The following is a 19542-nucleotide window of genomic DNA, read 5'->3' as shown; positions in this document are numbered from 1 at the left end:
TTTCTCACCATTACCACTTAAACACACCCACATCTTAGTTTATTAATATAATCAACTAAAGCTAGTTTTCACTTTTTGGCTGGAAACTCAGAGCATCGTTTTACTTTTTAATCTTTTAACTGTTTTACCAGCTCCAGATTTTTACTTTGACAACTCTTATGGTCATTTTCTCGCACGTGTGGCAAAGCTCCGAAATCTGGGCCGGTAAGTTTTTGGGTCATTTTTGCGAGTCAAAAGTACAAGTTATGTGAGTCAAATGGCTTAGAGTTTATCAGTTAAAAAACTAAAACTGTCACCAAATATTTCTCTCTCCATGTAGATATGCAATCTTTATATATAAAGGAGACTTCTTTGGCTTCTCCTTAAGCCACGTCAGCATGAAAGGAGAAGCATTTTGTGCCACCTGGCGATTTTTTAATATGTAAAATTGTTTTTCATTGATTTTTATTGAATGAGCTTCTTTTGTTATCCAATAAATTCATTAGGCCTTTCAATTGTTAGAGTTTCTTCTTTATCGATTTTGGCGTTGCAGAAGAGGAGCCATGCCTTTCAGATCACAACACTTCCGGTACAAGCATGTGTAACGGATGCAGTTATCAATCATCCGCACCATTAAACAAGCATTTATGTGATTTTCACCACTCCTTCCACTTTTTTCCATTTAATCGACCTCAACATTCTCCTAGGTAATTGGTAGAAACTCCGCCTATAAAGCTGTTTGTTGGCTGCGATCAACATCCTCACCACTGCGCAATCAGAAAGGGCAACCACTGTCAAGCACCAAGTCCAACAATGGCGATTAAAACCTAGCTTTTTACAATTTTAGGCTTTCGTGAAATTTATTTCCGGACGCTTGGAGCAATCGATTCCCTGGAAACCTCTGCAGATACTGTACCTTATCTTTCGAGCACCATCCAGATTTCGAAAGAATTGCAATGCGTCACAACGATGCTATGGTCACGCCCCAAACCAATCGTTACATCTCCCACTTTTTCTTTAAAAAAATCTTCGGCTTTCATTTCTCATGATGTTTTTTCTTTATTTTGTGTTGTTGCAGACGGGATGCTCCGAGGTACCAGATGATTATATTAGAGAAGATCTTAATTGGCCTCCCCTGTTGACTGTTTTCGTTGAAAGTTTAGCGTTTTCCTCCGTAAAGTCTACGATCACCACCAAAGTTTTTTTTTTCATTACCAAGCTCTCCAAACTTAAGTTTATATTACCATTTGATGAACACTATGAATATTGAATATAGAATGACCATTTATCTTAAGAGAGTTTTAGATCTACTTTTCTTGAGGTGTGGTATGGGTGTGGTGTTTTTGACCTGACAAATGTATCTAGGAGGCTAATGTAATTGCTAGGAACCTTAACAGGAGAAGTGAAGCACTTTCTGTTTTGGGTTTAGTGGACTTGAGAATAAGGTAAACATCAGTGCGAAAGTTTACATTCTAAGCAAATGTGTACTGTACCTTACTCCAAACCTCAGGTCTACCTAGAATTTCAACATGTTGAACAAACTCTCCTCTTGAATCATGGGTGCGTCCTTTAACTACTTCCTTCCTTAAACAATATAATTTCTTATGGAATGTTCTTAATATTATATTGTGGGATGCAGATCTAACATTGAACATAGAGAGAAACTATAGATAGATGCATAAATATAGTGTATCTTCCGTGCTTAACATAAATATAATATTTTTTTATTTGATTTTTTTTCTGGTATAAAAATAAACATCTCCTATATATTATTTGAGGAGCATTTTTTTAAGTTGTAACATTGGTATCAATGCTGATGTGTCAACTCCACATGTCTTCTCACACCCTCTAATTAAAAACCCATTATTTACTAGAAAATTTACAAAGTATGCCATTGTATTCTCTTTATTCAACCACCTATATTTTCATATATACAAAACAGTTCAAATATTTATAGATACTTTTACATAAATATTGGTATAAACCGGTACAATGGACATTTTTATTAAAATTAAAATGCAAACCAAGAGCAACAATTTGAATAGAATAAACCGTCACTTATTTCACATTTGAATGTTAAAACCTTCTTCATGGTTTTCAACGTCAATGGATCCCAAGTAACATGTTATTTTTTATTTTTTATTTTGCTAAAAAGTAACATGTTATTTCTTCCACGATTTGTTATATATTTTAACCTTGGCTAACTAACATACCTCAAACTCATTTGGCTAGCTGACATACCTCAAACTCATTATAGCATTTGACCTGCCATATACACATAGCAACGTCAGTGTACAGCTACATTCATTAGGGATGAAAAAGTGAGTTTAACGAGTACTAAAAACACATTTGAGAAAGATATATTAACTAAGCACTGGAATAATTGAACGGAGAAGTGCAGAAAAGATATGACACAATTCAATCCCAAATTCATGATCATGGCCGGTTATTAGAAGCAAGAAAACATTTTAGATAAATATGAAGAGTACTATTATTCTAAAGAATCATATAAAATGTTCGTTTTTGTTCTATGCCGATTTAGTTTTTTTGGGCATTTATGCCGATTTAGTTAAAATGTTCATTGTTGTACCACCACCGCACTCGATTGAATCCTCTGAATTCTTCTCTCTCGTTCTCACCGTTGATTTTGGGTACGGAATTGATTCAAATTAGGGGAGGAACGAAATTAGGGTTTGAACTCGAGTGAAAAGGTGAGAAATGAAAAATGAGTCGAAATCGACAAGAGGTTTAACTAAATTGAGTTATTGAAAACCGAGAAAACCGACAGATTTGGTTTGGTTTTCGAGGGATTGTTTCGGTTTCGAGGGCTGGATTTGGTTTCGAGGGATTGGTTAGACGGTTAGACGATTCGGTTCAATTGAATTGCTCATAAATCCGGGTCAGGTCGGGGCGGATGGGTTACACCCTCTTAAAACTTGTAAATACTTCAACTATTCCAAAGTTTTTATGTCACTTCCACCATTTCCGATTTTTTTAAATAAATGTTTATCTTTATGTTTATATAGGTTATTGCCTTTTGACATTTAGAGGCTCCAGAGGAAATGCCTCTTTCGGCCTTTTGGAAACAAGTTTTCTTCTTGAACAAGAAGATACATGGAATTCTAGAAATATGGCGAAATAATGTTCTATGATGGCTCTTCAAAGTTCAGATCAGTAATTGTCAAATGAAGACCACAAGAACGACATCGGAAACGGAAAACACAGAGAAACAAAATAAGAATATTGTAAAGTTCAACTGTCCTAAAGAATGATGGCTATGTGATATATTAGATAAGGATTGATATAAGTTTAGATAAACACAATCTTAACAGCTGTTGTACTTATCTCCTAATGTTAAGGAAGATATCGTGTGTATAAATATGAGATGTAAATGCCTTGAGTTGAATAACAGAAACAGGGGTTTTATTAGCTTGTTAAAGGATTGATATAAGTTTAGATAAACACAATCTTAACAGCTGTTGTACTTATCTCCTAATGTTAAGGAAGATATCGTGTGTATAAATATGAGATGTAAATGCCTTGAGTTGAATAACAGAAACAGGGGTTTTATTAGCTTGTTATGGTATCAGAGCCACACAAATAACTTTTCCGCAAAGCTAATAAACCTACGAACCATCGATAACAAATTGTTACGGTGAGATTACTTTTATTTGACTATCATGGCGTCACCGAAGTCAACTGCGATTACTGATCAAACGGCTGCTGGAAGCGTCACGAACTTGCTTGTCTCTCCGTACTACCTTCATCCGTCGGAGAATACAGGACAAGCTTTGACACCCATTCTTCTGAATGGAGCAAACTATGAGCGATGGGCAAAGTTGATGCTTCACTCGCTTAGAGCGAAGCGAAAACAGGGTTTTGTTGATGGAACACTTAAGAGACCAGTCAACAAACCTGAAGAAGAAGAGAAGTGGGACATGGTGAATTCCATGATCATTGGATGGATCTACAGCAGTGTAGAGCCGAAGCTGAGACCATCAATATCTCTCGTTGAAAGTGCAAAAGTCATGTGGGGGAGTCTTCAGCGACGGTTCTCAGTGAGTGATGACACTCGCATTCATCAACTTCATGCTGACATTGCATCTTGCAAGCAGAATGGAGACGAGGTGGAAGTGTATTTTGGTAGATTGAAGATCATGTGGGATGATCTTGCAGATTTGGACAAGGGATTTTCCTGCTGCTGTGGAGATCCAGAATGTTCATCGATGACCAAGTATGAGAAGAAAGAAGAAAAGATACGAATTCATCAATTTCTTATGGGGTTGGACAGCTCACGTTTTGGCGTTGCAAGGTCAAACATGTTGAGCAGACAAACTGAACTCAATCTTGAGTCTGTGTACTCGCAAATCATTCAAGAAGAACGTCATCTGAGTGCTATGCGTAACGACGAGAAGACGCCTGTTCTTGGAATGTCCGCAACAACACAATCTCCTCAAGCTATGACAAATGCTCAAGCTGCAGCTGTAAGGTTTGCAAGAAACAACTCGGTCTGCTCACACTGTGGAAAGCAAGGACATGAAGTCAGTCAATGTTTCCAAGTGATTGGATATCCAGAATGGTGGGGAGACAAGACTGCAAAACCTGCAACTAGTAGAGGAAATGACAGAGGAGGAAGAGGAAGAGGACATGACATACAAGGTGGCAGAGGACGTGGGGGTCGTGGATCAGGCTCTCGTGCATATAACACCAATGTTGATGCATCTGGTGTGTCTCCAGGACAAACACCTGGCTTTCCAAATTTCACACAAGAACAGTGGAACACATTGACTCAGTTTGTGAGTTCACAGAAAGCGGCATCAACAAACAATGAGAAGCTAATGGGTAAGAAAGAAAAACTCATATTTTTTGGTAAAGACAGCAGGTACGACATTATTATTGACTCCGGTGCCTCACATCACATGACGGGAGAAATCAATCTGCTGAGTAATGTCGTTACCATACCTCCATGTCCGATTACTATGCCGAATGGGAATGTGACTTGGGCCACAAGACAAGGCCAACTGAATCTGGGTGGACGTCTCATACTGAGACATGTCTTCTATGCTCCACATATCTCAGCAACCCTTATATCTGTATCTCAGTTACTACAAGATATTGCTGGCTTTGTTCTCTTCACTAAAGATTTTTGTGTAATACAGGACCTCGCCTCGAAGACTTTGATTGGTGCGGGTGAAGAGCATAATGGGGTTTTTCGGTATGTGGGGGCTCTGGCGGTTCAAGCAAATCACGTGAGGTCACACCAATCACGAGACTTGTGGCATGCACGCATGGGTCATCCATCTTCTACTGTTCTTTCGGTTTTATCTTCAGTTGTGGGTTTTAAGAATAATATTGGTGTTTTAGAGAGCTCTTGTGGTACTTGTCACTTGGCTAAACAAACTCGAGATGTTTTTCCAGTTAGCATTAATAAAGTTGATGATTGTTTCTCTTTGATTCACTGTGACTTGTGGGGACCGTACCGAGAACAATCTACTTCTGGTGCGCGTTACTTTCTAACCATCGTTGATGATTTTTCTCGAGCTGTCTGGACAATACTTCTGTTGGAAAAGAAGGAGGCACCACAGGCTTTAAAAACATTTTGTGCGTATGCTGATAGACAGTTCAACAAGAAGATCAAAGTTGTGCGCAGTGATAATGGGCCTGAGTTTATGTGTCTCAGAGGTTTCTTTGCATCTCAAGGAATCACTCACCAGACGTCATGTGTTGAGACACCACAGCAGAATGGTCGGGTTGAAAGGAAACATCGACACATTCTAAACGTTGCTAGAGCACTGCTACTTCAAGGGCAATTACCAAAACGCTTTTGGGGTGAAAGCATCTTAGCGTCAACTTACCTCATTAACCGAACACCAACACCTATTCTACAGAATAAGACACCCTACGAGATACTTCACGGACAACCCCCAATATATGACAATCTGAAGGTATTTGGAACACTTTGCTATGCACGCAAAATCTCTAGAGGAAAGGACAAGTTTGATAAAAGGAGCACTCGGTGTGTGTTTCTTGGGTACCCAATGGGACAGAAAGGATGGGTTGTATGTGATATTGACACAGAACGCGTATTTGTCTCTCGAGATGTGGCATTTCATGAAGACATATTTCCTTATGCCAAAACAAAAACACCAGTCAACGTTGATACAGCACCAGTTCAACACTCAACACATCCTGCAACTTTTGATGATGACTTTGATCCCTTACCTCGTGCTGAAGTATTGAAGTCAGGGGGAGTTTCAAATTCAGAAACAATTAAAGATACCACTCAGTCTGCTGATGAGATCCAAGGATCTGCTCCAGAGACTTCATCTACTCCACAAACCACTACTGAAATTGATACAGAAACTACTCAGGTTGCACAACCAGATTCTGAACTTTTAGGCAGAGGACATCGAACTAAGAAACAGTCAGTTCTCTTGGGCCCCTATGTTACCTACAAGGCACAAGTCAACGAAAAACCCCCACATGCTCATCACTCGCCTGATACATCGTCTTCAGGTAAGTGTACCTACCCTCTGGATAAGTATGTCTCCTTTGATAAACTTGCTCCACATGTACAGGCATTTCTTTTAGAAGTTGAATCTCATATTGAACCGAAATCTTTCAAGGAAGCCATGAAAGATAAAAGATGGAGAGATGCTGCCTCTGGTGAGGTAGATGCACTTGAAAGCAGTGGAACGTGGACAGTAACTACTTTACCTCCAGGCAAACAAGCAATCGGCTGTCAATGGATATTTAAAATCAAGTTCAATGCCGATGGAACAGTGGAGAGGTATAAGGCACGCTTGGTTGCGTGTGGTAATAAACAAGAGGAAGGGGTAGACTATAATGAGACGTTTGCGCCTGTAGTCAAGATGAATACAGTTCGTGTTTTACTTGGTGTCTCAGCTGCTCGGAATTGGGAGCTTCACCAAATGGATGTGCATAATGCCTTCCTTCATGGTGAACTGGATGAAGAAGTGTACATGAAGCTGCCTCCTGGATTTGCTTCTTCCAAACCGAATCAGGTTTGCAAATTGAATAAAGCTCTGTATGGCTTGAAACAGGCACCTAGGTGCTGGTTTTCTAAACTTTCTAAGTCTCTGCTTGAGTTTGGATTCAAGCAAAATCGACTCGACTACTCGCTGTTTACTCTCCATCGTGACAAGACTACTTTGTTTGTGTTGGTGTATGTGGATGACTTGATCATTGGAGGAAATAATCCAACACTTATCAACTCATTTAAGGAACATCTACATCGCTGCTTTCATATGAAAGACTTGGGAAGTTTGAGGTACTTCTTGGGGATTGAGGTGTTAAGAAGCAACGAAGGAATCTATTTGTCTCAGAGAAAATATGCTCTGGATATTGTCTCAGAGTGTGGACTTTTAGGCTCCAAACCAGTTGATACACCCATGGAACAGTTTCATAATCTGGCTCGTGACAAAGGACCTTTCTTCACAGAGCCATCTAAATACCGCAGACTGGTAGGAAGGCTTGTTTACTTGGCAGTTACGCGACCAGAGTTGAATTATCCAGTGCATATACTTGCTCAGTTTCTTCAGAAGCCTCGACAGAAGCATTGGGATGCAGCAATTCGACTTGTTCGCTACTTGAAAGGTATTCCTGGACAGGGGATTCTGTTAAGTTCTGAGAGTGATCTCTCTCTTGCTGCATACAGTGACTCCGATTGGGCAGCGTGTCCACTGACACGAAAGTCGCTTACAGGATACATTGTGATGATGGGAAACTCTCTTGTGTCTTGGAAAACGAAGAAACAGCCGACTGTATCAAGATCATCAGCAGAGGCTGAATATCGAGCAATGGCAATGACGTGTAGTGAACTTAAATGGATGATTGGCGTCATGGATTCTTTGGGTATCAGGCAGCGTTTTCCTATACCATTTCAGTGTGACAGTAAAGCAGCAATTCACATTGCTAATAATCCAGTTTTTCATGAAGAACAAAGCATGTGGAGGTGGATTGTCATTTTGTTAGAGACTATATTAAAGCTGGAATCATAGCAACTAATCACATTGGTACAATGGAACAGTTGGCGGATGTGCTTACAAAGTCACTTGGACGACAGCAATTACTCTATCTACTTGACAAGATGGGTGTTCGAGATCTTCACGCTCCATCTTGAGGGGGAGTATTAGATAAGGATTGATATAAGTTTAGATAAACACAATCTTAACAGCTGTTGTACTTATCTCCTAATGTTAAGGAAGATATCGTGTGTATAAATATGAGATGTAAATGCCTTGAGTTGAATAACAGAAACAGGGGTTTTATTAGCTTGTTATGATATCTTGGTTTTGTGGTGGCCTTTTAGGTGCAAAAGAATGAAAAGTAAGAATGGGTGAAATGGTCAGATCTACATGTGCGATTTGCTGGAAAAATACAGAGAAATTGTCACGTACGTAAGAAGAGTTGGAATTTGAGGACAATCTCTGGGTGGAAGAGGAGGGTAACAATGCGTGGCCATAGTTAGGGTAGTTTAAGTATTGTTAGGTGTTTAAATTTATGAGTTTTGGTGCTTTACTCTGATTTTTTTTTTATGATTCCCTTTCTGTTTTAGAGTGTTGCTCAAAAAAAAAAAGATTATGCATAATTTTTATCAATATCTATATATGAATCTCTTTGTCATTAAGAAATTAATTTTCCAGAGTTAACTTTAATCCCTAAAAGAAACTACAATTAAAGGAAGGTTTACCTAAGCTTTCTATCTCTTTCTATCTTGAACAAAGGTTTACATCAGGCGTATAACTTGGTCTTAAATTATTGTCTAGTCGATAATATCACACAAATGACTTGTGGATAGCTTTCTGCTTTCTCTTTTTGAGTTGCTTACTTTTCTTAATGAAGATGAGGTTCATTTGATGCGCGAATTGACTCAGTCGTCGGTTTTAGAGGAAAGCATCAAGCCATCAAATGGAGTTCCACTAGAAGGCAAGTTCATAATGATGAAATGGATGGATGACAATTGACATCAATGTTAGGTTTAGTGAATAAAAAAGTGGAGAATGTAGTTGTTTCTGGCTCCAGAAAGCACAGCAACCTTAGAGGAAAGTCACCAGTAACAGCATTGGTTAAAAAATAATGGTCCGTCCTGGAAGCCCTATGAGAATCTACCGGAAAAACATTGGTAGTTTTTTTCCTAAGGGGAAAAACCGGAAATTTTTTAAAGGAGTTGCTTTTTTTGTCATCGAAATTGATTTATCAATGAAGTTATTGTATATATGAGTTTCATCACTGGGTTTCACAGTTTCACTAGTCATCTTTGATGCAAAAAATGTTTTCATACTGACCCCTCCTCCGCAGGCAAATCAGTAAATCAAGTGACCAATATATAATCCAGTTTAAAATTATTGAAAAATATTTTATCTAAAACAAATTGAATTTTTGAACTTATTTTATATTTTACAATTGTTGCTAGTATAATATTAATATACAATTATATAACAAAAGTTTTTACTTTATTGATCTGGGATTCAACTAAAAGTTGATCCAAAAACCTAGTGACACCATATATGGTATGTTAACTTTCTGGAACCAATAATTTTTTTTTTCAATACCAAGAGCATTTCTATTTTCTACTTAAAATTGGAGTAACTATAAATACAATTAAGTTCTCTAAATTACTTAATTTAGAAATAAAAAAATAAAGTGAAAATACTAAAAATAATTGAATTATTTTATTTTTAGAGTAAACCTAATTTTTAGTCTATAATTAAGTTAAAATTGAAATAAGATTTAAATAAATTTTACTGTAAATTGAAATTTAAAATGAAAAATAAAATAAAATTGGAGAGTTGCTGAATGGTTTTCAGTTACATTGGAAAGTACATTTCAGTAACATATATCATACAGAAAATGGAGATTTGCCAAACACAATCTAAATATTTATTCTAACTATAAAAGTAACTCACATATTCAATCAAATGCAAAACCAACCTTAAAGGATACCAAAAGTACTATTCAATTATATATGTAAATATATATATATATATATATATATATATATATATATATATATATATATATATATATATATATATATATATGTAGACCTCCTAAGAAGTATTATGTAGATTTATTTTGTAGTATACATCATAATTTAATCTAATAATTTTTTTAAAAGAAAATTCTGTGATTTTTTTAATTAATCATCAATATAAGGGTTAATATGAAGTTTATAAATTAAAATTTATATAATTAAACAATGTAAAAGAGTATATATTAATTTGGTAACCATATGTTAAACAATATTTATGGTTTAGAAACAAAAGGTCTGACATGTTATGTCTTTAAAAGTTAGATTCTTTGGGTTAGATTTTAGATTGAGTATTTTTTTTTGTTTTATTGATCTAAATTTGTATATTAGTGTTTGAGTAATTTATATTATTATATTTAAATATTTGATACAATAATTGAGACTTTTTTATCAAGCAAACATTTAAGGTTTGAGTTTTGTTGTTTAGGGTTTGGTAGACTTAAAATAAAGTCTACTTCACTATAGACGCCTTTTTCAATTTACTTTAATTGGTATTTACAAAAAAAAATATTTTAAAATTAAATTGCGTTCTTTATGAAATAAAATGTGAAATTATATATTGTAACTATTAAAAATAAATTAATTAATTTAATAAATCATATATTAAAATTATTAAAACAATAAAGAATAAAAACAACAATGAGATAATCATATTAGACTTCCAAAGAAATCTACTAAGTAGACTTACAATATAGTCTACTCTAAAATTTCAATTTTAGGTTTAACAGGTTTAACATTATTTTGAAATATTATCCAGAAATTTTTATTTTCAGATTTTGTAAATGTACATATTTAGATCTGAATTTTTTTCGGTAGTGTAGAGTTGTAATGAAGTCTACTTAAAAATTAAAGTTAGCAGATTTAAAATAAAGTCTACTAAACCATTAACTTTAAGTAGACTTCATAAGAAATATACTAAAATATGATATGAATTTTTACTTATGTTTTTCTCATAATTTTATATTATTTTGCAGGCACTCTTTTCCAAGATTTCATTTCAGATATCAATATTTGAATAATCAAACACTCTAGATTTTTTTAAGTAGTTTCTTTGTAATAGTTTATCATTACAAAATATTCATTTGTAAATAATTGTTTTGATGCATAATATGTAAACATTGTGTTTCTTTTTTAGTTGTGTTTCACTTTTATGATATTATTAATTTTAATTAGCAATCAATTATTCAGAAGATAGTCTAATCAGCCAAACAATTAAAACAACCATAAGCTAAAACAACAACTAACACTCAAGTGAGAAGAAGAAAATCTATACAAAAGTTTCCAAGAAGTTTTAAGAGTAAAACGAATTACAACAATTTATAATATGTCTCAATTGTATACTTCAAATAAGACACATACTTCTAAGTAAATCTACACTTATTAGTTAATCAAACAACTTAATCAAACAAGAAATTTGTTAGTTCCATAATTATAACACAATAATTTTGAAAATTCATTCAAGACCATTAAGATTCATTAACACACACTGTAAAACAATTGAATTGTAAAAACAATATGATAAATAATGCACAAATGAACTTTTAATAGAATTTTAGACATAAAATTCAATTTTAGTCTATATTTGTAGACTTACAAAGACGTCTCCAGTTATAAGCTAACAACATAGTAAAATCAAAAATTTGATAGTTTCATAATTATAACAGATTATCTTTTGAAAATCGTTCAAGACCATTAGGATTAAGTAACACACATTGTCAAACAATAAAATCTTGAAAATACATTATGAATAATACACAAATTCACTTGTTATAAGATTTTTACGTACACTTCATATGTAGTCTACAAAATAATATAATTTCTTTTCAGTTTACGTATGTAGATAGTCATGTAGGTTTACTATTTGGGTTAGTTTTTTCAATTGTAAAACTCACGGGTTATTATATGTATTTAAAAATTGTGATTTATACGTGTAAACTTTTTTTTCAGTCTACATTTGAAAATGTTAATTTTTGCAATTGACCAGAAGTCTACTCTCAAATCCGACAGATTAGTTTTGCATTTGACCAAAATAAACAGTAGACTTCATATACAATTTACATTTTTTTTCTCAGACTAGTAGACTGAATATGAAGTCTATACTTTGTTTTTTTCTTGGTAAGTTTTTAACATTCTAGTCAAATACAAAACTAATCTATTCAACAAAGTCAAAGTTTGGGTTAAATGCAAAACTAATTTTTTGTAGACTTTCTTAGTAGTCTACATTCTATAGACTCTCGATGAAGTCTATTTTGAAAAGTCAAAAATCCGGTCAAGTGCAAAACTAACCTCTTTTACATAGACTTCTTAGTAAGTATATCTAATTTTTTGTTTTTGTTTTCAAAGGTAAAGACGTAGACTTCTAGGGAAGTCTTCTTTACAAAAAAAAATATTTTGGTCAATCGCAAAACTAACATATGAATTGACAAGTTGATTGCATCGTAAGTCTATACACATGCGTATACAAACAAAATAGTCTATTATCACGACACAGATCTGAATAATGACAAAAATCATGTAAATAGTTAGGTTTTTCTGGTGTAAAGCTCGTTTCGACCATTTTCTACCGTCCAAGCTCCAAATATGAGCAAAAAGAAGCACCTTTTGACTACTCACAACTGAATAAACTCGAAAATATGAAAGTTGTGCTATAAAATGAAAGTTACGAGAGTTTTTAGATGAAAATGGAGAGGAAATGAGAGAAAATGAATATTTGTTGGTTTAGAAAGAGAAAAAAGGTTAGAAATCGAATTCTTGAGCTTTTAATAGCTCAAATAGTGGTTCATGCTGGTTGAAAGACCGAACATAATGACATTATTGTAAATAAGAAGAAATGTTTAGACTGAAATAGATTTTTTCACATTTTTGAAATAATAAAGAAATTAAATAATAATGATAATTTTGTAAACATTTCAAAAACTTAAGGAGGTTTTGGAAAGTTTATGAGTGAATAGCAATGACAAAAGTTGATTTTAGGTTTTGACTTGAGATTGTAGGTTGTTTTTGAAAGAAAAAAAAACTACTACAAAAATTATCTACAGCATATCACTACAAGAAAACGTGGCCTTAACGACCAACATTAACGACCACAAAATTGTAGTCGTAATTTTGGATCTAAATTACGACCCATTTACGACCAAAGCAGAACTGGTCGTAAATTGGTAGTAAATTTGCAACTAATAAGTGTAGTCGTAAATTAGTTGTATTTTTACTTCTAGTTTACGACTACCTTCCCAGCTAGTCGTAAAATAGTTGTAAATTTACGACTTGTTTACAACCAATTATTTACATCCAATTAACGACTGAATCACGAGGACATTAGTAGCACTTTGGTAGTTAATTTATCATTACACTTAAAACCGTTGTAAGATGGTCACCTACCAAAATCGAAAATTCTCTATAAATATGACCTTCTCCCTCATTCTTAAGATGCACCAAAAAAACGAAAAGAGCAAAAAAAAAACGAAAAAAATAAAAAAAATGTCTGGAAATATTTATGAGGTTCGGAGTTGGATGTATGCGCATAAAGATTCAAGCGGAAGAGTAACAGACGAATTTCTCAGCGGAGCAGAGATATTCATGTACCAGGCCGGACAGACGCCTCTGACAAAGGAAACGGGTAAAATGTTCTGTCCTTGTCGTAAATGCAACAATACGAAGTTTGCTGCTAGTGATACCGTTTGAAAACATATAGTAAATAGAGGATTTACTCCACATTACTATATTTGGTTTAACCACGGAGAAGGTGATAGTAGGAATGAAGCTAGTAGTAGTAATCAGGTTGAAAATGTTTGTAATAGAGTTGAACCACATTTGCCTTCTGAAAGTGTCATTCAAGAAGATCATATGGTAGATCATGATAGAATGCATGATATGGTTACCGATGCATTTCGTGAAACTACATCAGTAATAGAGGAGGTCGAAAATATAGAGGGGCCTAACTTGGATGCAAAAAGATTTTATGAAATGCTAGCAGCAGCTAATGAGCCAATTTATGAAGGTTGTAGAGAAGGTCTTTCTAAATTATCATTGGCAGCTAGGATGATGAATATCAAAACTGATAATAACTTACCTGAAGTTTGTATGGATGCATGGGCTGAGTTGTTTAAAGAGTATTTGCCTGAAGAGAATTTGTGTGCTGAATCTTATTATGAGATTCAGAAACTTGTTCATAGTCTTTGTTTACCTTCTTGAGATGATTAATGTTTGTATAGACAACTGTATGATATACTGGGGAAAAGACGCAGAATTGTTAGAGTGTAAATTTTGCAAGAAGCCACGATATAAACCGCAAGGACGTGGACGGAATAGGGTGCCGTACCAGCGGATGTGGTACTTACCTATTAAGGATAGACTGAAGAGATTATATCAATCTGCGAAGACGGCAGCATCGATGAGATGGCATGCGGAACATGATCAGAAGGAAGGAGAGATCAATCATCCCTCTGATGCAAAAGCTTGGAAGCACTTGAACTCGGTGTACCCTGATTTTGCAAGCAACCCCCGCAACGTTTATCTTGGGCTCTGCACAGATGGCTTTAGTCCATTTGGAATGTCTGGAAGACAATACTCGCTTTGGCCAGTCTTCTTGACGCCATACAACCTTCCACCAGAGATGTGTATGGAAAAAGAATTGCTTTTCATGAGTATATTGATACCTGGACCAAAACATCCTAAGAAGTCCCTTGATGTTTTTCTACAACCTTTGATAGAAGAATTGAAGGAATTGTGGTCAACAGGCGTGCAAACATATGATTGTTCGACGAAAACAAACTTTACAATGCGAGCAGTTCTATTGTGGACTATTAGTGACTTTCATGCATATGGGATGTTGTCGGGTTGGACGACGCATGGAAGACTATCTTGTCCATATTGTATGGGAAGCACAGACGCATTTCAGTTGAAGAATGGTAGGAAAACGTCTTGGTTTGATTGCCATCGAAGATTTCTTCCCATTAACCATCCATACCGAAGGAACAAGAAATTGTTTCGGTCAAAAAGGGTTGTATGGGACACCGCTCCACCATATTTATCTGGAGAGGAAATCGAGAAGGATATTGATTACTATGGTGGATGCAGCACAGTCATCAAAGGCGGTAATTGGCATACTCCTGCAAATATGCCTGATGGTTACGGGACTCAGCATAATTGGCACAAGAAGAGTATATTTTGGGAACTTCCATATTGGAAAGATCTACTTCTGCGCCACAATCTTGACGTGATGCATATAGAGAAGAACTTCTTTGACAACATCATCAATACATTGTTGAATGTCCCCGGCAAGACAAAAGATAACAAGAACTCAAGGTTGGATTTGCCTGCATTATATTCTCGGATTGAGCTGCATATTAGAAACGATGGGAGAATTCCAGTTCCCATTTTCAGATTGTCAGCAGAAGCAAAAGCAGCGTTGTTCAAGTGGGTGTCATCAGATGTGAAGTTTTCTGATGGATATGTTTCAAATCTATCAAGATGTGTTGATCATCAGGGACAGAAGTTTTCAGGGATGAAGAGTCATGACTGTCATGTTTTTATGCAACGACTTCTACCATTTGCATTTGCGGAGTTGCTTCCAAAAAATGTTCACGAAGCACTTGCAGGTAACAAATTATTAAAGTTATTAGTTCTTCTTTTTGGAAATAAACTTATAATTGTAAATTATTTGTAGGCATCGGAGCTTTTTTCAGAGATCTCAGTGCACGCACCTTAACTATAGATGTCATCAGACAACTTGATGAGAATATCCGGATCTTGATGTGCAATTTGGAGAAAATTTTTCCTCCGTCCTTTTTTGACGTCATGGAACATCTGGTTATCCATCTTCCGTATGAGGCACTACTTCGTGGACCTGTTCATAATGGATGGATGTATCCTTACGAGCGAGCTATGAAATATTTGAAAGGGAAAGCAAAAAATCTGGCAAGGGTGGAAGGTTCAATAGTTGCTGGGAGTTTGAATGAGGAAACATCTCACTTTACGTCCTACTACTTTGGGTCACAAGTCCGGACACGGAAAAGGACTACGAGCAGATATGATGATGGTGGTGTTATACCGACATATTTTGGTGAAGATGTTCCAGACATTTTCTGTCAGATTGGACGGCTAGGTGGAAAACTGAAAGAAGTTTGGTGGTCGAGTTCAGAAGACGCTCATAGTGCCCATACATATATACTCCTTAACTGCGAGGAGATTGAGTTATTTGAAAGGTAATTAAAATTATTTTGCTTCTAAATTTTATCACACATATATACACATTAATGATCATTTTGTTTTAAAACAGCGATTTTGTTGCCCAAGTCGAAGAGGCTATACCAGGAGTATCAAACAATGATCTCAACAAAAGGAAAGACCAACACTTTGTGAAATGGTTAAAAACGCAGGTATACATATCACACTATGTATAATTAACAAAGTTATATATATATATATATATATATATATTCAGTGAAGTTGTATATATGTTGATGTTCCAGGTTCAGTATGATGATCAATTTTATCCTCAGTGGTTTCACGAATTGATACAAGGTCCGGTCGGTAAGGTCACCACAGCACCAATGTATTTCACACGAGGATACACTTTTCACACTTACGAATATGGAAGTCGGCGAGCAACAATGAATTATGGAGTTTGTGTAAAAGGTGAAACAGATTTCTATGGAATCATAAAAGAGATCATCGAAGTGGAGTTTCCCGGCGTAATAAAGCTTAAATGCGTTCTTTTCAAATGTGACTGGTTTGACCCCACAGTCAACAGAGGTGTTCGGTATAGCAAGTTTGGTGTTGTTGATGTAAATGCTACACGGAGGTACAACAAATTTGAACCTTACATATTGGCTTCTCAAGCAGACCAAGTTTGTTTTGTTCCATACCCGAGGATCAGACAATCTGGAATATCTTGGTTAGCCGCTATGAAAGTTACACCTCGGGGCCGAGTATTGAGTACTGATGAACAACCGCCTTTACAAGAAGATGCCGTGAATGAAGTAGAAGTACCCGAACAAGCGGAAGATGTTATCTTACTCATTGATCCGCATAATCCGGGATATGAAGAACTTCCAGAAGATACAATGGACGAAGCCAACGAAGATGAATTTGAAGAAAATGATGAAGTGGATGATGTTTCTGATGACGAGTGATAATGTTTCATCATGTTCGAACATTTGTGTTTTACTATAATTAAACTTTTGGTATTGCATTTTAAAATAATATATAACTTATCATAATGTTTGTGCTCAATTATAGAAATTTTGTTTCAAAAATAAAACATTGTATTTTGGGTATGAAAGTGTATAAAACTTATGATATTTGGGATATGAGATTTGGGGTTAGGGGTTTGGGGTTTGGGGTTTCGAGTTTAGGGTATAATGTAATATTGGTCGTAAAGTGGTTGTGAATAAACAACCAATATACGACCAATGGCATCATTGGTCGTAAAGTGGTTGTTAATAAACGACCACTTTACGACCAATGGTGCCATTGGTCGTATATTGGTTGTTTATTCACAACCACTTTACGACCAATATTACATTATACCCTAAACTCGAAACCCCAAACCCAAACCCCAAACCTCCTATCCCAAATTTCATCTATAATTAAGCAAACAAAATGAGAAGTTATATATTATTAAGTACTGATGAACAACCGCATTTACAAGAAGATGCCGTGAATCAAGTAGAAGTACCCGAACAAGCGGAAGATGTTATCTTACTTATGTGAATTTGAAGAAAATGATGTTTCTGATGACGAGGGATCATGTTTCATTTTGTTCGAACATTTGTGTTTTACTATAATGATATTTGGGATAGGAGGTTTGAGGTTTGGGGTTTGGGGTTTCGAGTTTAGTGTATAATGTAATATTGGTCGTAAAGTGGTTGTGTATAAACAACTAATATACGACCAATGGCACCATTGGTCGTAAAGTGGTCGTTTATTTACAACCAATTTACGACCAATGATGCCATTGGTCGTATATGTGGTTTATTCGCAACCACTTTACGACCAATATTACATTATACCCTAAACTCGAAACCCCAAACCCCAAACCGCAAACCTTATATCTCAAATATCATTATAATAAAACACAAATGTCCGAACAAAATGAAACATGATCTCTCGTCATCAGAAACATCATTTTCTTCAAATTCACATAAGTAAGATAACATCTTCCGCTTGTTCGGGTACTTCTACTTGATTCACGACATCTTCTTGTAAATACGGTTGTTCATCAGTACTTAATAATATATAACTTCTCATTTTGTTTGCTTAATTATAGATGAAATATGGGATAAGAGGTTTGGGGTTTGGGGTTTGGGGTTTGGGGTTTCGAATTTAGGGTATGCAATTTTGGTCGTAAATTAGTCATTAATGAACAACCAACTTACGACCAACAGTTGCATTAGTCGTAAATTGGTTGTTCATAAATGACTCGTAAATTAGTCATTAATGAACAACCAATTTACGACCAACAATGGCATTAGTCGTAAACTGGTTATTAATTAATGACTAGTTTACGACTAATGCCACTATAGGTCGTAAATTGGTTGTTAATTATTTTAAAAAATTTCCTATATATACCCACTAGTTATCTTCTCAAATCACAAAAACAAATTTAGAAATTTTTAAAAAAAAAAAAAGATGAAAGATCTAGAATCATAAGTCGAAACAGAATTCGTTTTTAATTTCGTCTTTTCTATTTCGACTTGGGATTCTAGTATCTTTCTTCTTTTTCTTTTATTAAAATTTAAAATGTAATAGATAAAAAATGTTTGAAGAGGTTTATCAAAATTTGATAAACCTCTTCAAATTTTTCGTATTGTCATGTTAGTCACTAAATGGTCGTAAATTGACAACCACTTTACGACTACTAGTCCCTCATTGGTCGTAATGTCTTGTGAGTCACTAAATGGTCGTAAATGGCCTAGTCCCTCATTGGTCGTAAATTTACAACCACATTACGACCACTAGTCCCTCATTGGTCGTAAATTGACAACCACATTACGACCAAACTTCGATTAGTCGTAAATGGGTCGTACATGTACGACCACTGTACGACCAATCGTCTCTATTTGGTCGTACATGTACGACCCATTTACGACCAGCCCTAAAATCCTTTATATAACCAAAGCCTCGCCATTTGGTTGCACACTCACATCTCACTTCCCTCTCCCTTACAACCAATCGACTTCTCTCTAGGTAATTTTTTTTTTTTAGTTTTAGGTGGTTAGTTAGGTGATTAGATTAGGTTTGGAATTAGTTTAGGTTTGGAATTAGTTTAGGATGTAATTAGTTTATGATGAAATTAGATTATTTGTTTTAGATTATTTTTAATTAATTATTTGAATTGTTTATAACCATCTATTTTTTTCAGATTAACGATATTGTTATGGCTGGCGGTAGAAAGAGACTTAGAAACCGTGTCGGAGGGACCTCATACGGGAATAATTTTCTCGGTCAGACGTCGGATCCATCAGCTTCTACTTCCCACTCTTCAGACTATGTCCCCGAGAGCCAAA

The 19542-nt window shown here is 35.3% G+C and overlaps 1 protein-coding gene and 1 long non-coding RNA gene across 2 annotated transcripts; one reads left to right on the top strand and one right to left on the bottom strand.

Annotated features, from left to right (window-relative positions):
* Positions 1-2038: 2038 nt before the first annotated feature.
* LOC130496522 (uncharacterized) lies at positions 2039-14719 on the bottom strand. The gene is made up of 3 exons (XR_008935679.1): positions 14371-14719; positions 14103-14260; positions 2039-2244 (listed from the first exon to the last, which is right to left on the bottom strand). It is a non-coding gene; the product is annotated as an uncharacterized LOC130496522 (long non-coding RNA).
* A 91-nt stretch (positions 14720-14810) lies between these two features.
* LOC130495682 (uncharacterized) lies at positions 14811-17166 on the top strand. Its single transcript, XM_056987137.1, has 4 exons — positions 14811-15630; positions 15699-16236; positions 16311-16410; positions 16504-17166. Exons 1-4 carry the CDS (start codon positions 14811-14813, stop codon positions 17164-17166), a joined length of 2121 nt encoding a protein of 706 aa, XP_056843117.1.
* The last annotated feature ends 2376 nt before the right edge of the window (positions 17167-19542 follow it).

The sequence above is a fragment of the Raphanus sativus genome, chromosome 6 (assembly GCF_000801105.2).
Source record: "Raphanus sativus cultivar WK10039 chromosome 6, ASM80110v3, whole genome shotgun sequence".
Taxonomy (NCBI): domain Eukaryota; kingdom Viridiplantae; phylum Streptophyta; class Magnoliopsida; order Brassicales; family Brassicaceae; genus Raphanus; species Raphanus sativus.
This window is presented reverse-complemented; position numbering and strand designations above follow the sequence as displayed.